Source organism: Acomys minous (assembly GCF_964271855.1).
Source record: "Acomys minous genome assembly, chromosome: 2".
Classification (NCBI taxonomy): domain Eukaryota; kingdom Metazoa; phylum Chordata; class Mammalia; order Rodentia; family Muridae; genus Acomys; species Acomys minous.
This window is the reverse complement of record NC_140484.1, coordinates 21,531,679-21,558,734: the sequence shown is the minus strand read 5'-3', so window position 1 is coordinate 21,558,734 and position 27,056 is coordinate 21,531,679. Positions and strand designations below refer to the sequence as shown.

Sequence of the window (27,056 nt, the reverse complement as noted above, 5' to 3'; positions counted from 1 at the left end):
AAAAACCAGCCCCGAGGAAAACCCTTCCGCACTCATTTTCATTAGTGCTCTATTTAGTTTCTGAATGTTTTAAAAGTTTCATGTACTCCAGAGTGTCTTTAGGTTAGCTAGCAACCAAGGATAACCTTCTAAACTCCTAATTCTGCTGTCCGCACCTTTCCTGCGCTGGACAGACAGGAAATGCCGTTCACCACCAAGCGGGGTCTACGCGGCACTGAGGCTAGTTCAAGGCTGTGCGAGCTAGGGAAGCATTACACCAACTCAGCTACACTTCTAGCCCTGGTTTCTGAGTCTTGCCTGTTATCTTTAAGTCATCCTAAATAATTTTCCTGAAATTAGTCATCCTCAGAGTTATTTGGGCAGGAATTTTACGAAAAATGTGGACTATAAATACTGTGCAGGGTCCAGCAAACTTGGCGGTTTTGGACATCGAGACACCGACCTTCATCACAGTTTTCTTACCTAAAGGACATCGTTTAGGGGTATTCAATCACATCAGTGTGTGAAAAGGTCCTGCACACCGTCGACAATTAGGAACCATCATTAAGTAAAAAGGGACAATCTGACCCTCTACGACCCGCAGAGTCTCCACGATAACGGGAGAAGTTCAAGGCTGGAGCCAGCAAACACACACTTTCAGGTCCCGGTAAAGAACATCGGGTCCCTAGCGCTGAGAGGCGGATCGAAAAGACCAAGGGCTCCAAATCTCGTGAGCAGAGTTCCAGAGCGGGCGGGGGATCCGGAAGTCTCGCGAGACGACGGGATTTTCCCGCGAAGGAGAAGCGCGGGTTTTTCTCGCGCCGGGGATTGCGCGAGCCGGCTGCGAGTGCTGCACTGTGAGGAGTTCGCTCGCGGCGTTTGAGGTGTTGAGGAGAGGAGAGTAGTTTCCCGGCCGGTGTCCAGCCATGCCCCCGGAGCGGCCCGCGAGCAGCAGCGGTGAGCCGGCGGCATGGAGGCTGCACCCGGGGGCGGGGTGGGTGAGAGCCAGCTGAGGTCCGGGCTGAGGGGGCAGGTGGCGTGGAGGAGTTCCGGGTCCCTTGCACCCCTCTTCACGACCTGGGTCCGGGCAAATGGACATTGTCACCCAGGCGCTACTGCTTTTGCTTCAGATGGCTCTGGGACGGGAGGAGGGTCGTGACCCTCGGTAAGTTAGTTGTAACGACGTGGGATCACTTCCTAAAAGCCCTCCATACCTGCTTTAGGACCCTTAGCTCCAGAGATGGCTGAGCAAACGGAGCCTGCTGTGATTACCCCAGCCATGCTGGAGGAGGAAGAACAGCTCGAGGCTGCAGGACTTGAAAGGGAGCGGAAGATGTTAGAAGAGGTAATTCCCCATGACCCGGGGCTCTGCACCCGCCCCCCGGCGTTTCTTCGCCTCTGGCTAGTTCTTTCCTTGAATTTCAGAGCAGCCTGGTCACTTATTCTCGTACTTGTAACGATGAAATCTTGGCACGTGATAGGTTTCCGAGGTGTGGTTTGGGGGTGGGGGCGTGGGGAGTCCCAATTTATCTTGAGTGAAGGTTACAGATTGCTTTTTTGCTTTTTATTTTTGGCTGTTATGATTTATCCAGAGTCACTGAGGAGTGCCCTCCACTACCACCATCTCTGCTTGCCTTTTAAATATGAACCGTCACTGTATGCTTCACCACCTACATTAATCCTTAACGCCCAGAGTCATGATGTAGTACTAGACAAAGATGGTGCATACTACCATCAGTCAAAGAGTGGGCTGGAATCCAGATCTACTGATTATTTATTTCCTCCTCCTCCTCTTCTTGTTTTGTTTTTGAAACAGTCTTAAGCTGGCCTCCACACCCCAGGATTCCTCTTTACTGACGTGTGCTACCTAATGATTTCTTAGCAGTTTATTACTGTTGGCTACCTAAGTGATCAACTTGCTTTGGTTTTCTGTAAGAAGTGTGTAAGCTAAAATTGAGGTGTACCATTTTGTAACAAGTTATAGTATTTATAGTTTCTTTAAACAGAACCTTAAAACTTAGCAAGAGCAGCTTTAACATTTGGGAAATTTTCCTTGTTTTCGGTACTATGACATCCCACCCTGCTGCTTAATTGTTGTATATGCAAGAAAAACTGATAAAACCACAGAAAGTTCTTAAATCTTTTTTAGTTCTTTCCTTGCATTTATTTCATCCTATCAATATATGAGGTCTCTTTGGGGTTTTGAAGCCCAGGCTGGCTAGAACGCTCAACAATCCTCCACTCTGAGCCTCCTGAGTATTAGAATTATATACCTGTGCCTTTAATCACAGCACTGGGGAGGCAGAGGTAGGCGGCATCTCTGAGTTTGAAGCCAGCCTGGTCCATCACACAAAGAAACCCTGTCTGGAAAAACCCAAGAAAAGAAAAAAATTTTTTTCTTTGTTATTTTGAAGTGGTGTGTGTGTGTGTGTGTGGTGTGTGCACTTGAGTTTGGAGAAGCTGCAGATGTCTTGGAGCCAGAGTAAGAGGTTGAGAGCCACATGGTAGGACAGGAGTGCTGGGAACCAAACCTGGATCCTCTGCCCGAGCGGTTGCACTTTTACCTGCTGAGCCATCCTCCCAGCCCAGGTTATTTTTACAAATGAACAAACTGGGGTCATAAGGTAAATGTGTCAGAGTCCAGCCCCAGCGGGGTGCAGGTCCCAAAGAGGAGATGTGGAGTCTGCAAGGAGGATGATGTGAGGGTGAATCAGGATAGCTGATTTATTGCAGGCTTAGTGATTGTAAGAGCCATATGATCTCTTCACAGATTGTTTTTTTTTTTTAACATATTTTAGCCCTATTTTCAACATCCAGAATGAAAGAGGTAATCAAATTTATTACATTGTTTTTGAAGCAATAGCAGTAAGTTCAGCAAGCATCTAAGTCCTGGTGGTTTCCTAAGGTTCAGCGACCCCACCCCCCACCCCAAGGGCCCTCTGTACTTCCTCTTGCACATTCTCAGCCTCTGTGGTCAGGAGGTCCCAGACCTTGAGTCCTGAGCAACAAACTCATAAGAGCGGTTTGCCTTCCTCACGGGGCACGATGCAGTGTTTGCACCGTGCAGCATAATAAGCACTGAGTTGTTCCTTTGTGTGCTCCTGTGTGCCTCAGGCTGAAAATGCCGGCCTGTTCTCCTCATACACTCCTCAGAAGGAAGGTCCTGATAGCTTAACTTTTTCCCAGTATGCCATGCCATCCTAACTCTTACAATGTCTCTCCTGCATGTGCCAGTCTAACTTAACAGAATCTGCTCCTTGTGGGGCACACCAGATCTTACCATTCATCCTGTAAGGGACTCAATTGTGAGCACTATTCTGTACTTTTTTTTTTTTTTTAAGATATATTTATTATGTAGAAAGTGCTCTGCCTGGATGTACACCTGCAAACCAGAAGAGGGTATCAGATCACATGGATGGTTATGAGCCACCATGTGGTTGTTGGGAATTGAACTCAGGACCTCAGGAAGAGTAGAGTAGTCAGTGTTCTTAACCTATATGCCATCTCTCCAGCCCTATTCCGTACTTCTTAACTGAACTCAGACTCTGGGTCTAGATCCACCATTTCTCTTGATTGTGTGTGTGTTCATCCTTGGGATCAGGTGTAAGTGCCTCAGAATTTCTGCAACCATCTTTCAGTTAATCGTGTGTGTGTAAAGTCTTTTAATAAACAGGTTTATTGGGAGGGGAAGGAAGAGGCCATACAGGAAGGGGAAGGGAGAGCTAGAGGCAAGCCTGTGTACAGAAGAGAGAGAGGTGCCAGTTAATAAATCTTTAACTTCTCTAATTTGGTGCAAACATGGGGACACAATGGCGATTCTCCTGTGGGCGTAGGCAGTTATCAAGCTATATGCTTCCACAGTGGCAGCGTTTTTTTTTTTCTCCCAAGAATTGTTTGGAGAGAATATCATTGTACATATTCCCATCCTCTACCAAAGCCCATACAAAGTTTCCCAAAGGATAAAAGCATCAAGAAATTCCCAAAACAGAGTGAAAATCACCAAAGAAAGTAGAAGGATGCTTGAGAATTGTGGTCCACGATACCCATATGCTAGAAGTTTGTCAAGCAGCAGTGCTCGTCACATGGTCTACTCCACAAAATCGCAGAAATCACAATGTTGGAAGGTTTAAATCCCAAATGTTGAAATTCTGAAAGTCCAAATCCTCCAAGCTGGAATTGGATCAAAGTCTGTCTGAAAGGTACAGGAAGCTGAGTTTTGAAGAGTAGATTAGCCAGACTACAGTGACGAAAATTTCAGTTTCAGGGGGCTGGAGAGATGGCTCAGTGGTTAAGAATACTTGTTGCTCTTCTAGAGAACCTGACTTTAGTTCCTGGCAGCCATTTGAAAGCCAATAACCACCTGTAACTGAAGTTCCAGAGCATCTGATGCCCCCAGCTGGTCATGGGCACTGCCTGTGAAAGGCAAAAGGTTTATTTTGTTGTTTACTGTTCTGATCCAAACTTGAGGGTATGAATTTGGTGATGACATTCTTGTAGGCCAAATTTATAGCACAGGATTTGTCTTTTTGTTCTGAGCTTTTTGAGACAGGATCTCATTAACCCAGATTGGCTTGGAACTCCCTACGTAACTGGCTGTCCTTGAACTCTTAATTCTCCTTCTTCGCCTACCTCCTGCATACTGGGATTATAGGCATAAACCATATGCCTGGGTAACAACAGGTTTAAAGTTATGAAAAGATGTGGTGGCCTCTGGCCAGTGAGGGTTGGGTTGTTTTTTTTTTTTGTTTTGTTTTTGGCTTTTCAAGACAGGGTTTCCAGGCTGGGCTCGAACTCCCAGGGATCCACCTGCCTCTGCCTCCCAAGTGCTAGGATTAAAGGAGTGTGCCACCACTGCCCAGCCAGTGAGCTTTTTATTCTTGGTTTATTTTGTTTCACTTAGCATAAAAAGTTAAGGTTTTATACAAGATGTCATTGTTAACTCCTCCCCTTTTTTCTTCCTCAGTTCTCTCTCACCACCTGTTTTGGTTTGAGTTCTTTGGGTTTTGTTTTTGTTTTCTGATTATATTTTTTTTTTTCATTGCTTTGTTTCATTTTGTTTTGAGACATGGTTTATTGTCTCAATACACCTGGCGCCTAACTTGCTATGTAAAAGGATGGCTATGAATGATACTTGTGCCTTTTTAGTAAATGTAGTATGGGTTATTTTTCTTTGTATAGGCGCGAATGTCTTGGGATAGAGAGTCTACTGAAATTCGGTATCGCAGACTTCAGCATTTGCTTGAAAAAAGCAATATCTACTCAAAATTTTTGTTGACTAAAATGGAACAACAGCAGTTGGAGGTATGTATGTATGATTAACTAGGTAATAATTTAGAAACATTGAAACTGCTTTTTGAGGTATAAATTAGGTATAGTAAAATGTAGAGGTTTCAAGTATATGATTTGAGTTTCTAAAATTAGTTTTATTTATTTATTTATTTATTTTTGCATGTATATGTACCATATGAATGTCTGGTGCTTGCAAAGGCTAGAGAGCATAGGGATCCCCTGAGACTGGAGTTACAGATCCTTGTGGGCTGTCATTTGGGTGCTAGGAGCTGAAACTGAGTCCTGGAAGAGCAGCCACTGCCCCATCCTGTTTATGAGTTTGTTTGTTTGTTTGTTTGTTTATTTATTTTTTATCTCATTCTTAAAAATAGCATTATTTTAGATAGTTTGATGAATGCTAATTGTCCATTTTTGGTTTTTGTTTATTTTTTTTGAGCTGTTTTGTAGACTAGCTTTGAATTTAGGATTCTTCTGCTTCCTGAGTGCTGTGATTATAGGCATATTCATCAGGTGCAGCTACCTTTTAAATGGCTGGTCTTGTGCTCACACACTTTTTCTTCTCTCCTTCCCTCTGTTTTCTTCAGTAGTACTAGGGGTTGAACCCTGTGTTTCTCAGACGCTAGGCAAATACTCTTTACCACTGAGCTATAATCCTAGTGCTGACCTGCACATACAGTTTCTATATACCTGGGAAGCCACCAAGTGCTTCATCTTGCCTATCTTTAATTTCTGCACTGATACGTGACCTTAAATAGTGCTGATATGTTTTCTAGTATTACGGATTTATTTGCATTTTCTCTTGGTAAGCTTATACCATGTCTGAATATCTTTTTCCTGTCTAAAAATGTACCCTTCAAAAAATTGATGTATAACCACTGGTCTATAAGGCGAGTCCAGGATAGCCAAAAACATATATATATATATATAGTCCAGCGGTTAGAGCACTTGGTAAATCTCTCAGAGGACCTAGGTTTGGTTCCCAGCCCATACATGGTGGCTCATAATAATCTATAGGCATGAACACACACACACACACACACACACACACACACACACACGATAATGTTTATGCCTATAAAATAAGTGGGGTTTTTTCCCCCCTTTTTTGAGACAGGGTTTCTCTGTGCAGCTTTGGCTGTCCTAGACTTGCTCTGTAGACCAGGCTGGTCTTGAACTCACAGTGATCTGCCTGCCTCTGCCTCCAGAGTGCTGGGATTCAAGGCATGGGCCACCATGCCCAGCAAATGTACTTATTTTTTGAGACAGGATTTTTCTCTACATAATCCTGGCTATCCTGAAATTCAGTATTTAGAGCAAACTGCCCTTGAACTTCCAGAGATCCACCTGCCCCCTACCTACAGAGTGTTGGGATTAAAGGTGTGTGCTCGCACATTCTGCCATCAAGTAAAAAAAAAAAAAAAGGTATTACTTGTGAAGCATTCTTTTCTGGCCAGTGAGTTGGCTCAGTGGGTAAAACCACTAAGCCTGAAGACTTAATTTGATCATGACACCCATCTGGTGCAGTGAGAGTTCTCTGCCTCCTGAAAGTCTGACCATATGTGTAGCATGGCACACGGATTCCCCGAAGAAGTCAGTAAAAATTGGTAAAATGATTTTTCCTTTTTTTCTTTTTGTTTTGGTTTTTCGAGACAGGGTTTCTCTGTGTAGCCTTGGCTGTCCTGGGCTCGCTTTATAGACCAGGCTGGCCTCCAACTCACAGCGATCCACAGTGAGCCACCATGCCCAGCAAAATGACTTTTCTTTAGTGCTTTAGTTTCCTTATGTTATTTTTCAAGCTTCATTGGCTTGTAGCTTTTGTTGCTCACAAGATTTACAGCAAGATTTAAAGAAAATTTGCTATCTGCTTCAACCGCATTATCTTTCAGTAGGTTTTCCAGAGTGTACTTGTCTCTTGTCACCACAATTAACAGTGATGGGCTAAGACTTTACTATATATGCCAAAGGTTTTTCTTTTTCACTTTGAAAGCCTGTTTAAATCTTTGTGGTAAAATAATAAACAAATAGAAGAACATAAAACAATTCTTTCAGGTACAAGACAACTTTCATTTCAGTCACCTCTTAGAAGTGATATGAATCTGTATATCTTGCTTAAAGGGTCAGTGAGATGGCTGAGTAGGCAAAGGTGCTTGATCTCACACCTGACACCTTAGTTTGATCTTCAGCCCCATGTGGCAGAATCATGGATGTGCTCATAAAATGAAACTTTGTTAAGGCAAAATGTAAGGTACATATGGTGTACCTGGAACAACTTTGTGGGACTTCCTCTTTAGCTTAGGGAATAAACTTGTTCCTTTCCCTGATTCTTTGTGGGCAGATTGCTTTACCAGTTTATTCCCTCTGCTAGTGGTTGTCTGATGGCTTTGCCCAGGGACTTAAGAGCTTGAAGACTGAAGAGACTTGTTTTCTCTGTGCATCATAGTTCTCAGTGGTACTTGACCTCGGAGATGCTATGAGTTTCTGGTTTTGAGTTTTATCTCCTTATCTCAGAGACTAGTTTTCTGTTTGTTTGCCCTTGAAATTGACCTCAGGCAGCTGAGCAGTTAGAAGGTTCGTCACCTTTGTTTTTTCCTTCTCAGAGTTCAGGTCTGATATATTGTGTCTGTATTTTCTGTGTGACAGAAGAGGGTAAATCTGTTTCCTGTAATCTTGTAAAGCCTAGAAGTAAAAGTTCTTGTTTTTAAATTAAATGTTTTTCCCTCATTTTGAATACATGGTGATATAATTGTGATGCATACTTTTTGTCACATATCCTAAAGAAGAAATTATCTTACAGGAACAGAAGAAGAAAGAGAAGTTGGAGAGAAAAAAGCAGTCATTGAAAGTTGTAGAGGTAATATAACATGTTAGAATTCCCCCCTCTAGTTCTGTGGGTTAAACCTAGGTTCTTGATTCTGGTACTCAACATGATACACCAGTGAAGGATTTAGTCCCTTTGAGAAAATTGTTACTTATTTCATCATCTACTTAATTTCATATGTATTCTATCATTGTCTGTACAAAGATATTTATCATTAATTTATGTGCGTGTGTTTTATTTTGCCTGGATGTGCGTGTGAGAATACCATGTATGTGGAATGCCCCCGGGAGCCAAAAGTGGATGATATATTCAGCCTGTTCATCTGTTTGGTATTTGTTTTCTTTAGTTTTCAACTCATTAAAACTTTTTTCTTAATGAGTAGTATATATATTTTAAAGATGTGTTTTTATTTTAGGAATATGAGTGAGTACCTGTATGTATGTATGTACGTATGTATGTACGTATGTATGTATGTATGTATGTATGTATGTATGTACACCATGTGTACACCACGTGTGCCTGGTGCCTGGAGAGGCCAGAAGAGGGCATTGAGATCCTTGGAATTAAAGAGTTACAGGTGTTTGTGAGCTGCTCTGTGGGTGCTAGGAATCTTGCACCTGGATCTTCTGGGAGAGGAGCCAGAACTCTTGAACACGTAGCCATTGTTCCTACCCCTTCTTCAAATCTTTTAAAACATTTTAATTAATTATTTTTTCTAAATACCGTTTCATATTTTTGTGTATTTGTGGTGTGTCTGAATGTTTATGGATATTCACATATGTATATGTGTAAAGTCCCAAGGTTGTCTGTTGGAGGCTTCCTAGGTTATTCCCCTGTGTTCACCGAGACAAGGTCTCACTTAGTATGGCTAGTCTGCTTTCTCCAGGGAGCCCTGGAGTTAAATGGGGACACCATACTGACCCACCATTGATATGAGTTCTTGAATCCACATTCCAGTTTTGACCCTTTCAGCTTGCTGGGCAAAGGCTTTAAACTGTTGAGCTGTCTCCTTAGCTCTTTTTTCACTTAATTATTAGCAGTGTTTGGTTGTATTCATTCCATTGTCCTATTTATCCACTTCCACTGAATCCCTTCTTCCTAACATTTTCTCCTTCTATGTTCGTGCTTATTTGTTCGTGACTCACTGAGTTTAGAGTTTTTTAATTTTTATTGTGTGTAATGATGATGAATAGGAGGTTACATACCAGTTGCCAGTTCACAGAGCTTCCTGCCTTTGCCTCCTGAGTGCTGGGATTAAGTATGTGGCACCACCGCATAGGAAATGTTTCTATTTTTGTTTTTATAATGTACATGTGTCTACCTAACCCACCTATGTTTGGGTGATCATGGAGTTTTCCATGATCATGGGGATCCTGGATCCTCCAAAGCTCTTGTGACCTGCCCAGTGTGGCTTCTCAGATCCATACTGGTCCTCTGCAAGAACAGGAAGTGCTAAGTCATCTTTACAGCCCCTGATCTGCTCTAAATAGTGACTTTCAGGACAGCTAAGAGTGAGAATCTATCTGGAAAATAAAAGAAAGTAATAGCACAAACGACCTTAGTAAAAGTAATATTCTAGGGTCTTGAGAGAAGGCTGATCAGTTAAAGGCATTGGATGTTCTTCCAGAGAATCTGAGTTTCATTCCTAGCACTCAACATGGTGGTTCTTTGTTTGTTGTAGGTTTTTTGAGACATGGTTTCTTGTCGTAGAACTCCCTCCCTCAAACTCAGATCTGCCTTTCTCTGCCTTCTGAGTGCTAGGATTAAAGGCATGTGCTACCACCACTTGAGTCACATGGTTCTTTTTTTCTTTTTACATATACATTTATATTATTACACATATGTACAATAGATTACCTATAGCAAGAAGAACCATGACACAATCAAGAATTATATAGATGTTGTATTCTTAGTGCTTTGGCTATTTGTATTTGACAGCTTCGAAGAAGACATCTTTCCTATCTTGGTGCATCTAAATTTCTGATTGTAAATCAATCTCTACCACATATTGTCATTATCAACTTAGAGCACCTATCTAGACCTAAAAATATCTTAACCCCGAATCAAGTAAGCTTCATTGTAAAACTAAGCTACCTGGTCTTCAACTCCCTCAGAGACTTGAGAAGTGATAAAGTTGATTGCCTGAGTATGCTGGAATACATGGTGGTTCTTAACTGTCTCTAATTTCAGGGGAATCTGATGTCCTCTTCTATTCTTGGACACCAGGTGTGTACATGGTGCACAGGCATACATGTAGGAGGAACACATAAAAGTTAATAAACATAATATTCTAAATTTTTGTTTTGTAGGGTAAAAATTCAGTTGATGGAAATGATGAGAATCCAGGTAAATTGACTTGGCTCTGTCTTGAATGTATGTTTGCATTTCTGTTTTTAACTGCTATTAAAAAGTTAATGGATTTGTTTTGTAGTCATGAAAAAGAAAAGAGGAAGAGAAGATGAATCTTACAGTATTTCAGAGGTCATGTCAAAAGAGGTAATAATATAAAGAGATTACTTAATATTAGATGTTGACTAAAATCTACTGCTGATCTTTCTTTAAAAATGTGTTTTTGCGCCGGGCGTGGTGGCGCCCTTTAACCCCAGCACTTGGGAGGCAGAGGCTTGTGGATCGCTGTGAGTTCGAGGCCAGCCTGGTCTACAAAGTGAGTCCAGGACAGCCAAGGCAACACAGAGAGACCCTGTCTTGAAAAACCAAAAAACAAAAAAAACCCAAACCAAAACAAAACCAAAAAAAAAAATGTGTTTTTTTTGCTGAGTTGTAGGTAGTGCATGCCTTTAATCCCAACACTTTGAAGGCAGATCTATTTAAGTTCAAGGCCAACCTGGTCTACAGAGCAAGTTCTAGGATAGCCAGGGCTACGTAGAGAAACCCTGTCTTGAAAAACCAAATAAGAATGTATTTACTTAGCTGGACTTGGTGACACATCCCTTTAATTCCAGCATTTGGGAGGCAGAGGCAGGTGGATTTCTAATTTGGAGGCCATCCATCCTGTCTACGTAGGGGCTCTGTGGTCAGACCCTTTTTAAAAAAAGAAGCTGGGTGAGGTGGTCCATTCCTGTAATCCAAGCATCTGAGGCAGAGGCAGGTGGATATCTGAGTTTGAGGCCAGCCTGGTCTACAAAGGGATAGCCAAGGTTACACAGAGAAAACCTCTCTTGAAAAAAAAAAAAAAGAAAAGAGAAAAAAAATGTTTGTATGGCAGTTTTGTTTGCGTGTGTGTATGTGCAGTGCCCTCAATCTAGAAGAAAATATCAGATCTCCATGAAACAGAATTACAGAAAGATTGTGAGTTGCCATGTCAGTGATAGGAATTGAACTTAGGTCTTCTAGAAGCACAACCACTGAGCCATCTCTCCAGCCCCGATATTAGTTTATTGTTTTTCCCTCGAGACAGGGCTTCTCTGTGTAGCCTTGGCCATCCTGAACCGGCCTTGTAGATCAGGATGGCTTCAGAACTCGCATAGATCTGCCTGCGCCTCTGCCTCCCTGAATGCCGGGGACTAAAGGTGTGAGCTGCCATGCCTGCTTTTTTTTCTTTTTTTTTTAAAGATAGTGTCTTAGTATATAGCTCAGGCTGGCCTCTAGCTTGGGATTCTGCTGTCTTAGCCTTCTGAGTACTGGGTTACAGGATCATGCAGTTCCGTTAGCCTTTGCCATAGGCTTACTAAGTATCAAGTGGATTTTAATAAAATTATAACCGAAATTCTGGTAGAGAAAATAGTCTTCTGTTTTATAGAACTAGTATGTGTGCAGACAGTGCACAGATAGACAATTGTAGGTGGGGGAAGCAAAGATGCTACGAAGTGCTCGTGCAAGAAGATGGCATCAGCTGTTTGTTGAGGAGTCTGTGGTATAGATGCTTGCACTTTTGTGCATATAGGCCAGAAGAGGGCCTCAGATTTCTCAGAGTTGTAGTTAAAAGACATTTGTTGGATGCCCCGGTTGTTATGTGTATGCTGGGATCTTAATTCTGCTATTTAAAGGAATGTACCACTATCACCCAGGGGAAGTGCTAGTCTTATACATTATTAATTTTTATTTTTTCAATATTACAGGAAATTTTGTCAGTGGCTAAAAAACATAAGGACAATGAGGTAAGATTTACAAATTTTAGTTACTGTGTGTATCTCTGCATGAGTGCATGTGCATGCCATGGCATGTGGTGTGGAGCTCAGAAGACAGGCTTGACAGCAGACTCTTTTACCTCCTATCTTTGCTGGCCTTTTGGCATTTTTGTTTGTTTTGCATTAATATGTGTGGCATGCAGGTGTCAGGTTGGCTGGTAGGAATGGTTTCTCATTTTATCCTGGGAGTCCAGGGACTGAACAAATCAGATCATCCATCATTAAGGTTGAGAGCAAATGTTGAGCTATCTTTTTCTTCCTCAACATTTTAAAACACAGGTTAATGGCATCTTGAATCTGGTATGACCAGTAATTTCAGGTGATCCTGGAGGATTATGAGTTTGAGGCCTGTCTGGCATACATACTGAGTTCAAGTCCAGCCTGAGATGCATAGGAGGTTGTTATAAACATAGAAAAGCATTATTTTTATTTATTTTTAAATTGGTAAGATCTACCATTGATTACTAAGTTGTTACTGAGTTTCAAAAAGATAGGTATACATTGGCATTCCTTTTTTAAAGATTGTTTTTATTTATGTGCCTATATATATATATATATACACACACACATATGTGCATTTAAGTACATGAAGACGCCGTAAGATCTTTCAGAGCTACAGTAGAGTGGTGACAAGTGAATTCTATTCTGCAAGATCTGCTCAGAGCTATCTTGTCAGTCCAGTTTTATTTTTATTTTTTTATTTTTTTCTTTAATTTTTATTTTTTTCAGTCCAGTTTTATTAAACTGTGCATATAGGTTTTATTCTCCAGACCTAGTAAATAAATTACTGTAGGTTTTGCTACCTTTTCTTTTTTGAAAAAGAATTTCGTGCATGATGCCTCAGTGTACATGTGGAAGTAAAGACAGCTTTGGAATTGATAGTTTTCTCATTCCAACTCAGGTCTCCAGGCTTGCACAGCAAGTACTGTTCCCACTGAGACATGTGCCACCAGCCTGTTGCATTTTCTGGCAAACAGTGAACATAATAGCATTTAATATCAAGATTTTAATTAATGTTTCTCATTACAGGGTGAAAGCTCTTCCACTACTAATCTCTGTGTAGAAGATCTTCAGAAAAATAAGGATTCAAATAGTATGATTAAAGATAGATTGTCTCAAACCGTTAGGCAGAATTCTAAGTTCTTTTTTGATCCAGTTCGTAAATGTAATGGACAGCCTGTGCCCTTTCAACAACCAAAGCACTTCACAGGAGGCGTGATGAGGTGGTACCAAGTAGAAGGCATGGAATGGCTTAGGGTAATAATGAGTTCTCTTTTTTCTTTTTTTAAAAAATTCTTTCTATTACTATTGTGTCTTTGTGGGTGATGGGTGTGTGTCACTACACAATGCTTATATCATAACAGTGTAGTTATATCAGAAAATGATTTTGTTGAGTCTGTTCACCTTTTTGTGGTTTCTGACAGTTGAACTTAGAGCAGCAGGCTTGAATGGCAAACACTTCTATCTGCTAAGCTCTCTTGTTACTCCATCTTTTATTTTTAGTGTTTGGGTATAGATAATGTGTATGTATTAGCTCATGTGATGCCATGGTGTGGCATGAGAGTGTCAGAGTAACTTTGCAATTGATTCCATTTGAGGGTCCTGGGATTGAAGTCAGTGTCGCCTAGCTTGCTTGGTAGGCTCTTTATCTGCTTACCTACCTTCATGGCATCATTTGTCTGATTTTAAGAGAGGCATAACTGAGGTTGGCTGGGAAACAGTGAGCCAGGAAATAACTTGAAATCCTGGTCCTGTTGCATCCGCTTCTTCAAGTGCTGGCATTACAGACATTCAGTATGAAACCTGGTTTGAGGTGTGTGTATGTGTGTGTGTGTGCGCGTGCACACTCGCATGAGTATGAGTGCGTGTGCTCTGCTTGCCGGCTCAGGAGCTTGTGGAGATTCTCCTGTCTTTTTGTAGGAGTGGACGGATTAGAAGAGCATGTGCACTACTGTGTCCAGCTTTTGTGTGTGTTCTGGGTTTCCAAACTTCGTTCATTAGGCTTTTGTGGTAACCACTTTCCCACCAAACCATTTCCCTAGCCCTTGAGTTACCTGTCGTTTTGTTTGTTTTTGGAGACATACATAGTCACACTTTGTAGCTGTTGATCCAGAATACACTGCATGCTTAGGCTAGGGTAGCCTTGAATTCAGAGGCTCACCTTCCTCTGTTTCATGAGAGCTGGGATAAACTGTGTGTGCTGCCATACCTGGTCTGGAGTTCATTTTTGAAACTTCATATGGATTCTTTTCTCTAATAACTTAGTAGCATGATAATACTACTATTCAAAGTGCTGTATTTTAGTATAAAATAAAAATTTTTGTTTATTTTTTTTAAGTATACATTATTTGTGTGTATTGTCAGGGTGCATGTGCACCTTGTACTTGTATGTTGGGTAGTGGTGTCCTTAGGAGAGTCCAGGTGCCATGGCGCACACCTGTAATCCAGCACCCAGGGAGGCAGAGGCAGGAGTTCAAGGGCATCCTGGTCTACAAAGGGAGTCAGAGAAAACCTTGTCTGGAGTTGCAGATGATGGTGAACTAGGTGTTGGGATCCTAGCTGGGATTTTTTAGAAGAGAAGCAAATGCTCTTAACTGCTGAATCATCTTTTCAGTCTTTTGTGTATATTTTCTGAGTGCTTTAAAATGGAAATTTTAAATTTTAAAATGAATGTTAGGGCTTCAACACTTTGGCCTACATAAAGGACTTTTCATAACAGAATTTACTTTATTATGTTGGATTCAGTTTTGATTATACTTTTAAAAAGGAGCTTTTGTTAATTCAGGAAACGTTTGCATTGACATTTATATATAATGTATTCTTTTGTCCAGATGCTTTGGGAAAATGGAATTAATGGAATTTTAGCAGATGAAATGGGTTTGGGAAAGACTGTTCAGTGCATTGCCACAATTGCGTTGATGATTCAGAGAGGTGTACCTGGACCTTTTCTTGTTTGTGGCCCTTTGTCTACACTTCCTAACTGGATGGCTGAATTCAAAAGATTTACTCCAGAAGTAAGATATATTTTCTTTATCTTTTAAACTTTTATTTATTTTCATTTTATGTACATTGGTGCCTAGAATGCATGCGTGCCTATGTGAGAGTGTCAAATCTCCTAGAACAGGAGTTACAGCTAGGAACCAAACCCTGGTCCTCTGGAAGAGCAGTTACCACTCTGAACTGCTGAGCCATCACTTCATTCCAAATTTATTTTAACATTAATATTATTGTATATATTTTGTTGTATAAAGTACAGACAATCCACGATTATTAATGATGTCTGTATACAATGCATCTGATTTCACTTATTCAGTTTGAGCAGTGCCATTCTTTGACTTATATGTACAGTTGGACATATTGCTGAAAATTTCCTTAAATTGTTAGGATTCACAAATTGATTCATTTGAGATAGACATTAAAATTTTTTGTTGTTATGGTTATTTTTCTGCTTGTGTTGTTGAGACACTGTTTCACTTTGTACAGCCCAGCTGTCCTCAGATTGGTTTAGTCCAGTTTGACCTTGGGCTTTCTGCAGTCTGATTTCCTTCGCCTCTTGGCTGCTCATCACGTCATGCTTGCTTCTTATATTGTTTATTTATCTGTTGGTTTTCAAGCAGGCTTTCTCTGAGTAGCCCTGGCTGTCCTTGAACTCACTCTGTAGACCAGGTTGGCCTTGAACTAAGAGATGCACTTGCCTCTGCCTCTTGAGTGCTGGCATTAAAGGCCATTGCCACTACCACCCAGCTCTATTTTTAAAATCATTTAAAAATGTGCACCAAATGTTTGCTTGGTGTCAGTACAGTGCATCAAATCTCTTGGAACTGGAGTCACAGTTGTGAACCATAATATGGAAATTGGGAATGGAAGCTGGTCCTTTGTTTATTTTTACATTATATATATTTTTTACATCCAAATATATGCTATCCCCTCATCCTCCCTTAATAGCCCTTCTTGTCTGTGTCAGCTTATCAAATAATGAGATCTGGCTTGCAAAAGATTTATTGTTTGCACTTATTTATTTGTTTATGTTTTTGTTTTCAAGAGAAACATTTGCAGGTACTGCATGCATATGCTGTCTTACTTACATCTTTGCCTTATGAGAAGAATATATTCCTGAAATAGCTTACCCACTTGCCTCATAAACAGTTTTGTTTTTGTGGGTTTAGGGGTGCTTTGTTTTGTTTTGTTTTATTTTTCTTTTGTTAGTCAAGTTGACCTACTTAGTTTTAGGAAAATAGACCTAAAAATATCCTTGAGAAAGTGACTTGTTCTCATTTGTGTTTTATCCTGGATCAATATAACCTTGTAGATTCCTACTATGCTGTATCACGGAACCAAGCAAGAACGTCGAAAATTGGTAAAGAATATCCACAGAAGACAAGGGACGCTGCAGATTCATCCTGTGGTAGTCACATCATTTGAGATAGCCATGAGAGACCAGAATGCTTTACAGGTACCGGTGGTTGCTTTTGCAGTTCATGAGTCGGATTTTTAAATCATGTTATGACCATCCAGTAACATTTCTTTCTCGTGGTTGAAGTAATCGATGTACTTTTCATTTCCTGTACAACTGGAGGCTTTTGTGTATAGAAAGATGGATGTTGTTGTGTGTTAGTAGAATTAAAGCCCCTGATTTTAAGCTGTGGTCATATTAAAGTATTAGAATCTGTCACACATAATTTGATCTGTAAATATGTTAGAGATAAATTTGAGACGTGTAGTTGGGATTTACTTATTGATTCAGTTTTATTCAAAATAAGAATAGAATATTTGCAGAAAAAAGTCATTTTTGTGTTGTCTTCTTGGATTGTGGATGATACTGTCCTTTTTCTTCATTGTTCTAGTTTCTTATTTATTATGTCCATGTTTTGCAATGCAGTTAATCATCTTTCTCCCTCACCTGCTCCATCGGAATTGGTTATGGTTCTTTATTACTTTGCATTTTCTTCTGATCATGTAATGTTCATCCTAAGTAAGTCACTCTTAGCCTTTTCTTTTCTTTGTCTTTTTAAGATGGGGTCTCTACACAGCCCTGGCTGCCCTGAATGTCACTGTTCAGATCTTGCTGGTCTTGAACTCACAGAGATCCACTTGGGTTTTTTTTTTCCCTTCAGACTGCAGTGATTAAAGGCATGCGCCACCACTGCCCAAATCCCTTAACTTTTTCTTACATAAAAGAAGGGAAGTAATATAGATAATGGTTTTAACATGACATCAAAACAGAAGCTCTAAGCAGAGAGTAATATTTTATCAAATGTTACATTTGTGTGTATGGTACTGTTGAATATGATAGCTACAGTCCGTAGTTTAATAAAAATGTGTCATGGGAGTAATCTCAGTACTCAAAAGGTAGAGGCAGGAGGATTGGTGTGGTTTGGGCTAGCCTAGATCACAGAGTTACACCTTTTCTTCAAAACAAACACATACATACTAACAAAGCCTTTCCTTTACAGCAGACATATTTATAGAAGAAGGTAACATATGGCTGAGCTTGGTGGCACATGCCTTTAATCACAGCTCTTTGTAGGCAGAGATAGGCAGATCTCTGAGTTTGAGGCCAGCTTGGTCCACAAAGCTAGCCCCTAACCCTAACCCCCTAACCCCCTAACCCCCTAACCCTACATATTGAGACCTTGCCTCAAGAAGTAATATATGAAATACTTGTAATTCTACATGAGAATTCTTTTGTGCTAAATAGCTACTGTTGAAATAACAGGCATAATTTATACACAAATCAGACTACATTCTGCTTTGTAACTTCTTATTTAACTATGTAACCTGAAGACTTACGTTTTTTCCTCTTTACCTGGCCTATATTGTCAGTGAGTCTTCCTTGTCAGTTCCTTTTGATAACTGAAAATACTCTTGCCCACTGAGCTACTGAATCATTGCCAGGGTTAGTGGTGGGTGTTGGGCCTGAGGTTTTGAGGCTGCTGTTGATGACAGCAAAGGTGTTAGTGCTTACTTACTGCCTAAGTTTTCATGTCTCATCTCAGTTCCCTTGGCTTTTCTCTTGCCTTTCACTTACTCATGTACAAAGGCTGTTTTCTATTTTATGATGCTCTTTATGTTGGAAGTTTTGTAGTGGGAGATTATTCAGATTATTTGTCTTTCTGTGTTACCAGAAAAGTAGGCCCCTTTCTAATTTTTTGGGTTTTTTTTTTTTTTTTTTTTTTTTTTTTTGAGACAGGGTCTCTCTGTGTAGCCTTGGCTGTCCTGGGTTCGCTTTGTAGACCAGGCTGGCCTTGAACTCACAGCGATCCACCAGCCTCTGCCTCCCAAGTGCTGGGATTAAAGGCATGTGCCACCACGCCTGGCCCCTTTCTAGTTGTTAACATTTAATAAGTAGTAAGACTTTGATTCTGTTAGAAGTTACTATAATTTCGTATTTTTTTAATCCAATTTGCTAATCTTAACTTTCTTAAAATGTATATGGACATTTTGTCTGAATGTATGTCTGTGCCTTGTGTGTCTGGTGCCCTCTGACGTCAGAAGAGAGCATTGAATTCTCCATGTGAGTGGTAGGATTCCAACCCAGATCTTTTGGCAGAGGAACAGGTGCTCTTCACCATTTAAGCCATCTCCCCTCCTTTTGGATATATTTTTAGCTAATGGTGTCAAGGATATCTTGGCTTTACAGTTTGATGTTTCTGCTTCCAGATAGAAATTATGGCTGGGAATGATGGTGCACACCTGTAACCCCAGCATTCAGGGAGACAGCCTGGCGGATCGCTGTGAGTTTGAGGCCAGCCTGGTATACAAAGCAAGTCCAGGACAGAGAAACCCTGTCTTGAAAAACAAAACAAAAAACCAAAACCAAACAAACAAAAGAGAGAGAGGAGAGAGAAAGGGGGGACGCGGGGAGGAATTGATTGATTGAAAGAAATTATGCATATTTATGTATTGTAACAAAATACTTTAGATAGATTTTTATTTGCTTGGTCAACAAAAGAGAAAGGACAAGTAAGAACAGTTTTTATGACTTTATAAGCATATATGGTGGTTTTAAAAAATTTAATTAGTAAATTTGGTTTCTGACGATAGGACACATCTAAAATCAGTGAAGAAAATTGTGGAAAGTTACCAAATTAAAAAGAATTATCACTTTTATATGTTAGTCTCAAAATGAAAATTTTAAAATGTTTTAAAATTCTGGAGCAAGCTGGTCTTGGTGTTTTATGCCTTTAACCTTAGCACTCAAGAGACAAAGGCAGCTGGTTCTCTGAGATCCAAGCTAGCCAGGGATACATAATGATACACTAAGTAAAATAAATAAATAATAAGTAATAAAACCAAATGTTAGAGTACATGTAACTAATGGAAGCTTTCTTTTTTCCTTCATTATTACTATTATTTTGTTACCAGTTTTTCAGGAACTAATGTCACGTGGGGAAACACTAAAGGACAAGCTAAAGATGACTTTAACTTTAGAATGAGTAAAAATATTGATATATGATATTGGGGATTTCCAGTGAACTGTACTCTAGGAATATAACATACCAGGCTTATGAATTTAATTCTCTTTATTACACCAGGAGAAAGAATAATCCCAGTAGATAGTAAAATGACATTTAATCCAAAGTCCCTTTTAAGAGAAGTTTTATGGTTAAAGTATTTCTAGGAAAAAATTAATGAGATTGACTCTTAAAATTTCTTTCCTTAATTCATTTTCTAGCATTGCTATTGGAAATACTTAATAGTAGATGAAGGACACAGGATTAAGAATATGAAGTGCCGGCTAATCAGGGAGTTAAAACGGTTCAATGCTGATAACAAACTTCTTTTGACTGGTACTCCCTTGCAAAACAATTTATCAGAACTTTGGTCATTGCTAAACTTTTTGTTGCCAGATGTATTTGATGACTTAAAAAGGTAGGTAAGGCAGTTACTTGTTTTCTGTCTCTTTAAACCTCAAACATCTGTGTTCTTAGCTAAAACTGATTCATTTCTATTTTTTTAAAGATTTATTTATTTATTTATTTTGTATACAGTGTTCTGCCTGCAGGCCAGAAGAGGGCATTAGATCACATTATAGATGGTTATGAGCCACCATGTGGATCCTGGGAATTGAACTCAGGACCTCTTGACAAGCAGTTCAGTGCTCTTAACCTCTGAACCATCTCTCCAGCCCATGATTCATTTCTTTTGGGTTGCTGAACTTAAATGACATTTAGTAGTTTTTTGTGCTATATATTATGTGTTCTACTTTTGACAGAGTATATGCGAGAGATGATGAAGACTTAGGACATATTCAGATTGATTAAAGGAAAACAAAAATAATCCCTTAGGGCTGGGAAGGTGGCTCAGCAGGTGTAGGCTGCCAAAGCTGATGGCCTGAGTTCAGTCCTAAAAGCCTGCACCAGTGGAAGGAGGCAGTGGCTTCTGCAGTGTGATGTTCTACCTTCCTCCCTGTATTGTGACACATGCGTACTCCTTCCCCAAAGAAATGAATGTACATTTTTTTAAAAAGCTTAATATATTTTCACTAAAGAAAAACAGTCAAAGTAAAACATGAGCTTTTAAATACTCATGAGATTATATGACGTCTTAGCTTTCTAAAACACTTATGTGGATAATTCCATTTCACAGAGTAGCTCAGGCAGCTTAGACGTTCTTTGTGTCATAGAAGGAAACCTGCATAGGAGTTGTTAGAAAATAATGACAAGCACCAGAGAAAAGTTAAAATTCCCAACTTCAACCTAATACTTTTATTGTTGGTATTATTTGAATTTAAAGTGAAATTTTCAGAATCTTTCAGAAAATAGTATCTTCAGGATAGAAAAAGATTATATTAGTAAAAAGAGTTAATGTGAAATATAGCAAAAGCTTGAGGACAAAATACTGATTTGTTCTTATGTCATTAGTGAGGAAAGAAAGCTAACTGAATATCGGAAACTTGGGTGTTTTATTTCGAGAATGCATTCTAAGCCTGATTGTGCAAACTTTTTTAAAGGATAAAATTATGAAGACCCATAAGTTTTAAGGTACTAGTTGAAAATCTCATTTTAAAACCACATATCAAGTGGTCTGAATTTGAGATTATATGGTCTATTACATTACTATTTGCATGTCCCCTTCTTTCACATGGGGAAGAAGTAAAAATATATAGTATGTCCCTTTCCAGTTTAGTGTTATAATTATATTGAACTTAAAAACTTTGGCTGTATGTGTGCTAGTGCGTCTGTTATCCGTGTGCTGAGGAAGGAGGATCAAGAGTTGAAAGTCAGCCTAAGTCTGTAGTGTGCATAGCAGACACTGTTCCCTAAACCCAAGGGCTCAGGATACACGTATTCAATATGGCATTAGGCTTTTATTTAGGAGGGTCCTGGGTTCCAACTTTAGCATCACACCTACTCATGAACATACAGGTAGCAAGAGAGATCATTCAGCTTTGATCTTCAAAAAGAGCATCATGGGTGCTTTATAAAAAATGTGCTTTGGACTGGAGATATAGACCAGTGAAAGAGAGTTCCTGTTTAGTATACTTTAAGCCCTGGTTTCATCTTACCAGTATAAAAATAATTGAGCAAAAATTTAAAAAAGCATACCATATACCATATTTGACTTGTATATGATTGTGTCTCGTTTAGTAAAAATGTCCTCGTTAGATTTCAGAATAATTACTTCCTATTTGAATGCGGGTTTTGATTTTATTTTAAAAAATTGCCCATACTTGTTAGAACAATGTTCCTACTTTGTAATCACAAATTAATATAAAATTGATTGATGCTATTATAGTGACATGTGCCTGTAATATCAGCACTCGGGCGTGGGGAAGGTCAGGAATAACAGGAGTTCATGGTCAGTTTTGGCTATACAGTGAATTTGAGTCAGCCTGGCCTAAATGAGACCCTGTATGATATAAGAAAATATGATATAAACATGTATCATGTTAGTACAATTGAATTCGTGTGATAGGTTAACTTGTAAATTATTTTTCTTTTTCAGCTTTGAGTCTTGGTTTGACATTACTAGTCTTTCTGAAACCGCTGAAGATATTATAGCTAAAGAGAGAGAACAGAATGTTTTACATATGCTGCACCAGGTGCTGAACCCTTCCTGTTATGCTCATTTTCTTATACATAAGACATTCTGGAGACTTACCCTTTGTAGTAGAGACTTGAAAAATGAACCACCCTAAATGTAAAAAATATAATAATCCTTCTTTTTCAAGTTATCGTCCTATAGTATGCTTGTTGTGTTGTATATCCTTATGTTTGCTTTCACTGTGTAAGCATATGCATACACTGGTTTTGTGTAAATACAGATTTTGTGAAGTAAACAATTCTTCATTATGGAAATTATTTTTTACTGTGCTTGAGCCGGGCACGGTGCTGCACACTTGTAATCCCAGCATTCGGGGAGGCAGGGCAAGCAGATCTCTGTGAGTTTGAGGCCAGCTTGGTCTACAAGGCATGTCCAGGACAGAGAAAACCTGTCTTGAAAACCAAAACCAAAACCAAAAAAAAAAAAAAAATAAAGTTTTTATATGAGATTATTTAGCCTATTAAATTTCATTTATTTTTTTATTTATCTTTTTAAGACAGGATCTCACTATGTAGCCATGGCTATATAGACAGGGTAACCTTGAACTGACAGATTTGCCTGCATCTGGAGTGCTGTGCAGGCACATGGAATTTTAATTATTCTTTAGTATCCTGTTGACCTTCCCTCTATAGTTAGTTACACATGCCTTTTGTACCAATTTTTCCTGCATTATAAATAAATTTATATTGTACTTAAATCTTTGCCTGTTTCCTATTTTCCTTGGAGGAACTTCTGGATTAAAGAGTTTCCATTGACTCTTTCACCTATATTTTTAGATCACCTTTCATCTTTATTTTGCTAGTGTGTCACAATCACTCTGCCACTGAGCCATTTTTTTCCCCCAGCGAATTGCATAAGGCCTTGCAAACACAGGCAATTGCTCTCCAGAAAGAATTTATATATTCTCAAAAATTACATGGGGGAAACCAGTTGATTTTTGCATATACATTTTTGAAGGTTAGAAAAATTTCTATCATCAGAGTTGAAGAAAGGTTAAAAATGCAGCTAGGGCTATTACACAGAGAAATCATGCCTCAAAAAAACCAAACCAAACCAAAAAACCCAAACATCCTGGGCTTAATCTCATTAGCACACACACTAAAGATTTGAGATACTCACTTGTCTACAGATCTGTTGTAGTTATTTCTTAAATGACTTGTTTTAGTATCTCTTTCTCAGTGGTTCATAGTATATGTCAGAAGTAACTTACTGGCCTATTTGTTGTGAATATTTTCTCATATTTCTGTAAGCCTTCCCCATTCCTCCCAGAGACAAGGTTTCTTTGTAGACCATGTTGGCTTCTAACTCAGATCTACCTGCCTCTGCCACTGGAGTGCTAAAATTAAAGGCACGCGCAACCCATCCAGCTATTTGTGTAAACTTGTAATGGTTTCCTTGGGGTATATACGTGTTTAAGTTACCAAGTGCTGGCCTGGTATGGGAAAGTTGCAAGGAGATACTTTAGTTTTATCCTTTAAAGAAAGGAGAAAGACTGTGTAGAGTGGCTATTTGTTCTCCAAGAAAAAACTAAGAATGATTAATGCTCATTTGCCCATGCTTAAATTTTAGATTTTAACTCCTTTCCTGCTGAGGAGACTGAAGTCTGATGTTGCTCTTGAAGTACCCCCTAAGCGAGAAGTGGTTGTTTATGCACCACTTTGCAACAAACAGGAGATCTTCTATACGGCGATTGTGAACCGCACAATTGCAAACATGTTTGGGTCTTGTGAGGTAATTGTGGGTTTGGAGTGACTCTCGATGGGATGGCATACAGTTTAATGACTGTCTCCTCACCTATTTTCAAAACCTTGTGGGTAGTAAGGACCAAAGTAGAAGATACTTTCTGTTACCTACATCCTCCTATAAACTATTAAGTGATCCTCTGTGTATTGTTTGTTTTGTGGTCATTGAAAATCCGTGCTTAAAACTTGCATATCTATGTGTGCAACAGCCTGGGTTTAACGGGTCTTTATACTACAAAAACAAATCAGAATATTAGTTATATGTGGTAATGGGTTTCAGAAGACATTTTCATTCCAGTGCATCATGTACTTTGACCAGATCCTATGTCCCCCTCACTCCTGCCACCCTTAGAAGTCCGTTTTTATAGCCACGGGATCTTTGAGAGTCACTGTTCTGAAATCACATGTACACAATAATATACTTCATATTTAGAAGTTCATCACAGTTTTTGTATGTTTCTTTGTTTGCTTTTGTTTTTCAAGACAAGGTTTCTCTGTATAGCCCCGCCTGCTCTGTAGGCTAGTCTTGTCCTCAGACTCAGATTGACCAGCCTCTGCCTCTTAGGCAGGTACTACCACTGCCCGTCTTCAACAGAGTTTTTATGTATTCTTTTTAGAAGGAAACAGTTGAGCTAAGTCCTACTGGAAGACCAAAACGGCGAAGTAGAAAATCAATAAATTACAGCGAACTAGATCAGTTCCCTAGTGAATTAGAGAAACTAATAAGTCAAGTACAGCCAGAGGTAAAGAGAGAAAGGTAAGGATGGAAAGGTTAGATGTTAGATGTTTAAGTTGTATTTGTTGCATTTCTCATACTGTACACACACGCTGTGTTTTTGGTAGGACTGTTGTGGAAGTTAATATCCCCATAGAGTCTGAAGTTAATCTGAAGCTGCAGAATATAATGATGTTACTTCGTAAGTGCTGCAATCACCCGTATCTGATTGAGTACCCTATAGATCCTGTCACACAGGAGTTTAAGGTAAAATATCAGCTATAGTTTCATGTTTTGTTTTCTACAGCTTTTTTATATTGAAGCAAAAATATTTTGTTTGATAGATTAAACTAAATAGTCATTTTGTTTATTTATTTATTTAGTTTTTTGCCTTTTTTGATAAAGCATCTCACTGTGTAGCCTGAAACTCACTTTTTATACCAGGCTGGTCTAAAATTTACAGAGATTTGCCTGTCTCTGCCTGTAAGTGCTGGGATTCAAGGCATGTGCTGCCACTCTTGGCTTAGGCTTCTTTTTTAGTTATGTGTGTATGCATGTGTGTCTATGTGGGTTTGTGCATATGTGAGCACAGTGCCTAAGGAGGCCAGAAGAGACCAGGACCGCTGGGTACTAGACATTCCAGGTGGTTATGGCGTCCTGGCAGATACTAGGAGCTGAATGCTGGCCCCCTATAAGAATAGCAAATTCTCTCAACTACTAAGCTAGCTCTCCTGTTATTACTTCTTACTGTTTGTGTGTGCATGTGTGTATGTTATAGTGCATATGCTGCAGCATGTATGTGAAAAGTCAGCTTGGCGTGGTTCTCCACTTTTATGTGGATTCTGCTGATAAAAATCAGATCATCAAGCTAAAAATGCTTACTTGCTGGTCTAGTGGAATGTTGCTTTAGCCTTGATCATTAGATTGTTGATAAGCTTGTGTTTGTAATTATTAAGCATTCTGATTGTAATTTTTGTGTACATTTTACTGAATTGTACACAACATTGTAAATTTGTTTGGGGTTTTAATATTTTTTTTCTCTTTTTGGGTTGTGGGGGGCTGTCCTGGAGCTCACTCTTGAGTGCTGGGATTACAGATGTGTGCCACCACCACTGGTTAAAGTAGGATTTTTTTTTTTCATCAAGGCAGGTTTTCTCTGTGTGTAGTTCTTAGAACTGGCTCTGTAGCCCAGGCTGATCTCTAACTCACAGAGTTCTGCCTGCCTCTGCTTCTAAAGTGCTAGGCATTCTCTTTTATTTTACAAGTATGAATGTTTGCCTGCATGTGTGTATTTGCACCATGAGTGTGCCTTATGCGTGTTCGGTCTTAAGTGTCCTGATATCTGGAACTGGAATTAAGGCTTATGAGTTGCCGTGTGGGTGCTGGGAAAATGAACCTTGGTCCTCTGCAAGAGCATTAAGCCTTCTCAACCACTTCAGCCTTCAACTTTTATTTATTTTTTTTTAGCCCAAGCTTGTCCCAATCCTTTTATATAATTGAGACTGGCCCTTCTGTCTCTGCCTCCTAAATGTTTGGATTGCAGACTTATGCTACTACACGTGGCTATACAAAGGTTTTGAGAGAATTGTAGGAAATGTAAATCATGTTTTATGGATAAGTTCATAAGTATACTTAATTTTTTAGTGTCAATTGCTGGTTTTTTTTTTTTCCGGTTTTTAAAAAAAGTCTTCTTGAAAAGTAACTATTTCAACTTAAAAAGATTGAATAATAAATGACTTATCATTAAAAATTGAACTATTAAAGTCTGAGTTTGATTACACATGCCTTTTCTTCCAGTTTTCCTATTGGGAGATAGAAGCAAGCAGATCAGAGATTAAAAACCAGAAAAGAAAAAAAGAGAAGAAAAAAAAAAGAAGAAAACAAAACAAAAAACCAGAAAAGAAAAATGAACTGTTAAAATAGCAAATGATTGGCAATTATAGTAACGATTTTTCTTTGTTTCTCTTTCTACATTTAAGATTGATGAAGAATTGGTAACAAATTCTGGGAAGTTCTTAATTTTGGATCGAATGCTGCCAGAACTTAAAAAAAGAGGTCACAAGGTAGTACTTCTAATTAGTTAGAATTTTAACCGTTTAGTTTCTAATGAGTGGTGTAGATATTAAGATGTGTTTATATTTTAGGTGCTGGTATTTTCACAAATGACAAGCATGTTGGACATATTGATGGACTACTGTCATCTTAGAAACTTCACCTTTAGCAGACTTGATGGTTCCATGTCTTATTCAGAAAGAGAAAAAAATGTAAGCCCATACCTTTTTTTTTTTAACTTCTATTTCATTTTTGAAATAATATGG

General features: G+C 39.2%; 1 protein-coding gene across 2 annotated transcripts in view; it reads left to right on the top strand.

The window, feature by feature from the left end:
- The first annotated feature begins 775 nt into the window (after positions 1-775).
- The window catches only part of HELLS (helicase, lymphoid specific), a 36,399-nt gene continuing 10,118 nt past the window's right edge, over positions 776-27,056 (top strand). Inside the window, exons 1-17 of one of the 2 annotated variants that reach the window (XM_084754918.1) lie at positions 776-936; positions 1,203-1,324; positions 5,158-5,280; positions 8,063-8,119; positions 10,396-10,432; positions 10,518-10,582; positions 12,166-12,204; positions 13,264-13,491; positions 15,066-15,248; positions 16,544-16,687; positions 19,910-20,106; positions 22,183-22,279; positions 23,851-24,012; positions 24,641-24,780; positions 24,867-25,005; positions 26,718-26,801; positions 26,883-27,002. In XM_084754918.1, coding sequence (XP_084611044.1) covers positions 906-936; positions 1,203-1,324; positions 5,158-5,280; positions 8,063-8,119; positions 10,396-10,432; positions 10,518-10,582; positions 12,166-12,204; positions 13,264-13,491; positions 15,066-15,248; positions 16,544-16,687; positions 19,910-20,106; positions 22,183-22,279; positions 23,851-24,012; positions 24,641-24,780; positions 24,867-25,005; positions 26,718-26,801; positions 26,883-27,002 — 1,968 coding nt within the window. In that variant the 5' untranslated portion in view covers positions 776-905. Of the gene's footprint in view, positions 937-1,202; positions 1,325-5,157; positions 5,281-8,062; positions 8,120-10,395; positions 10,433-10,517; positions 10,583-12,165; positions 12,205-13,263; positions 13,492-15,065; positions 15,249-16,543; positions 16,688-19,909; positions 20,107-22,182; positions 22,280-23,850; positions 24,013-24,640; positions 24,781-24,866; positions 25,006-26,717; positions 26,802-26,882; positions 27,003-27,056 lie in introns of those variants that run through there. The other variant, XM_084754919.1, reaches the window with a different exon arrangement.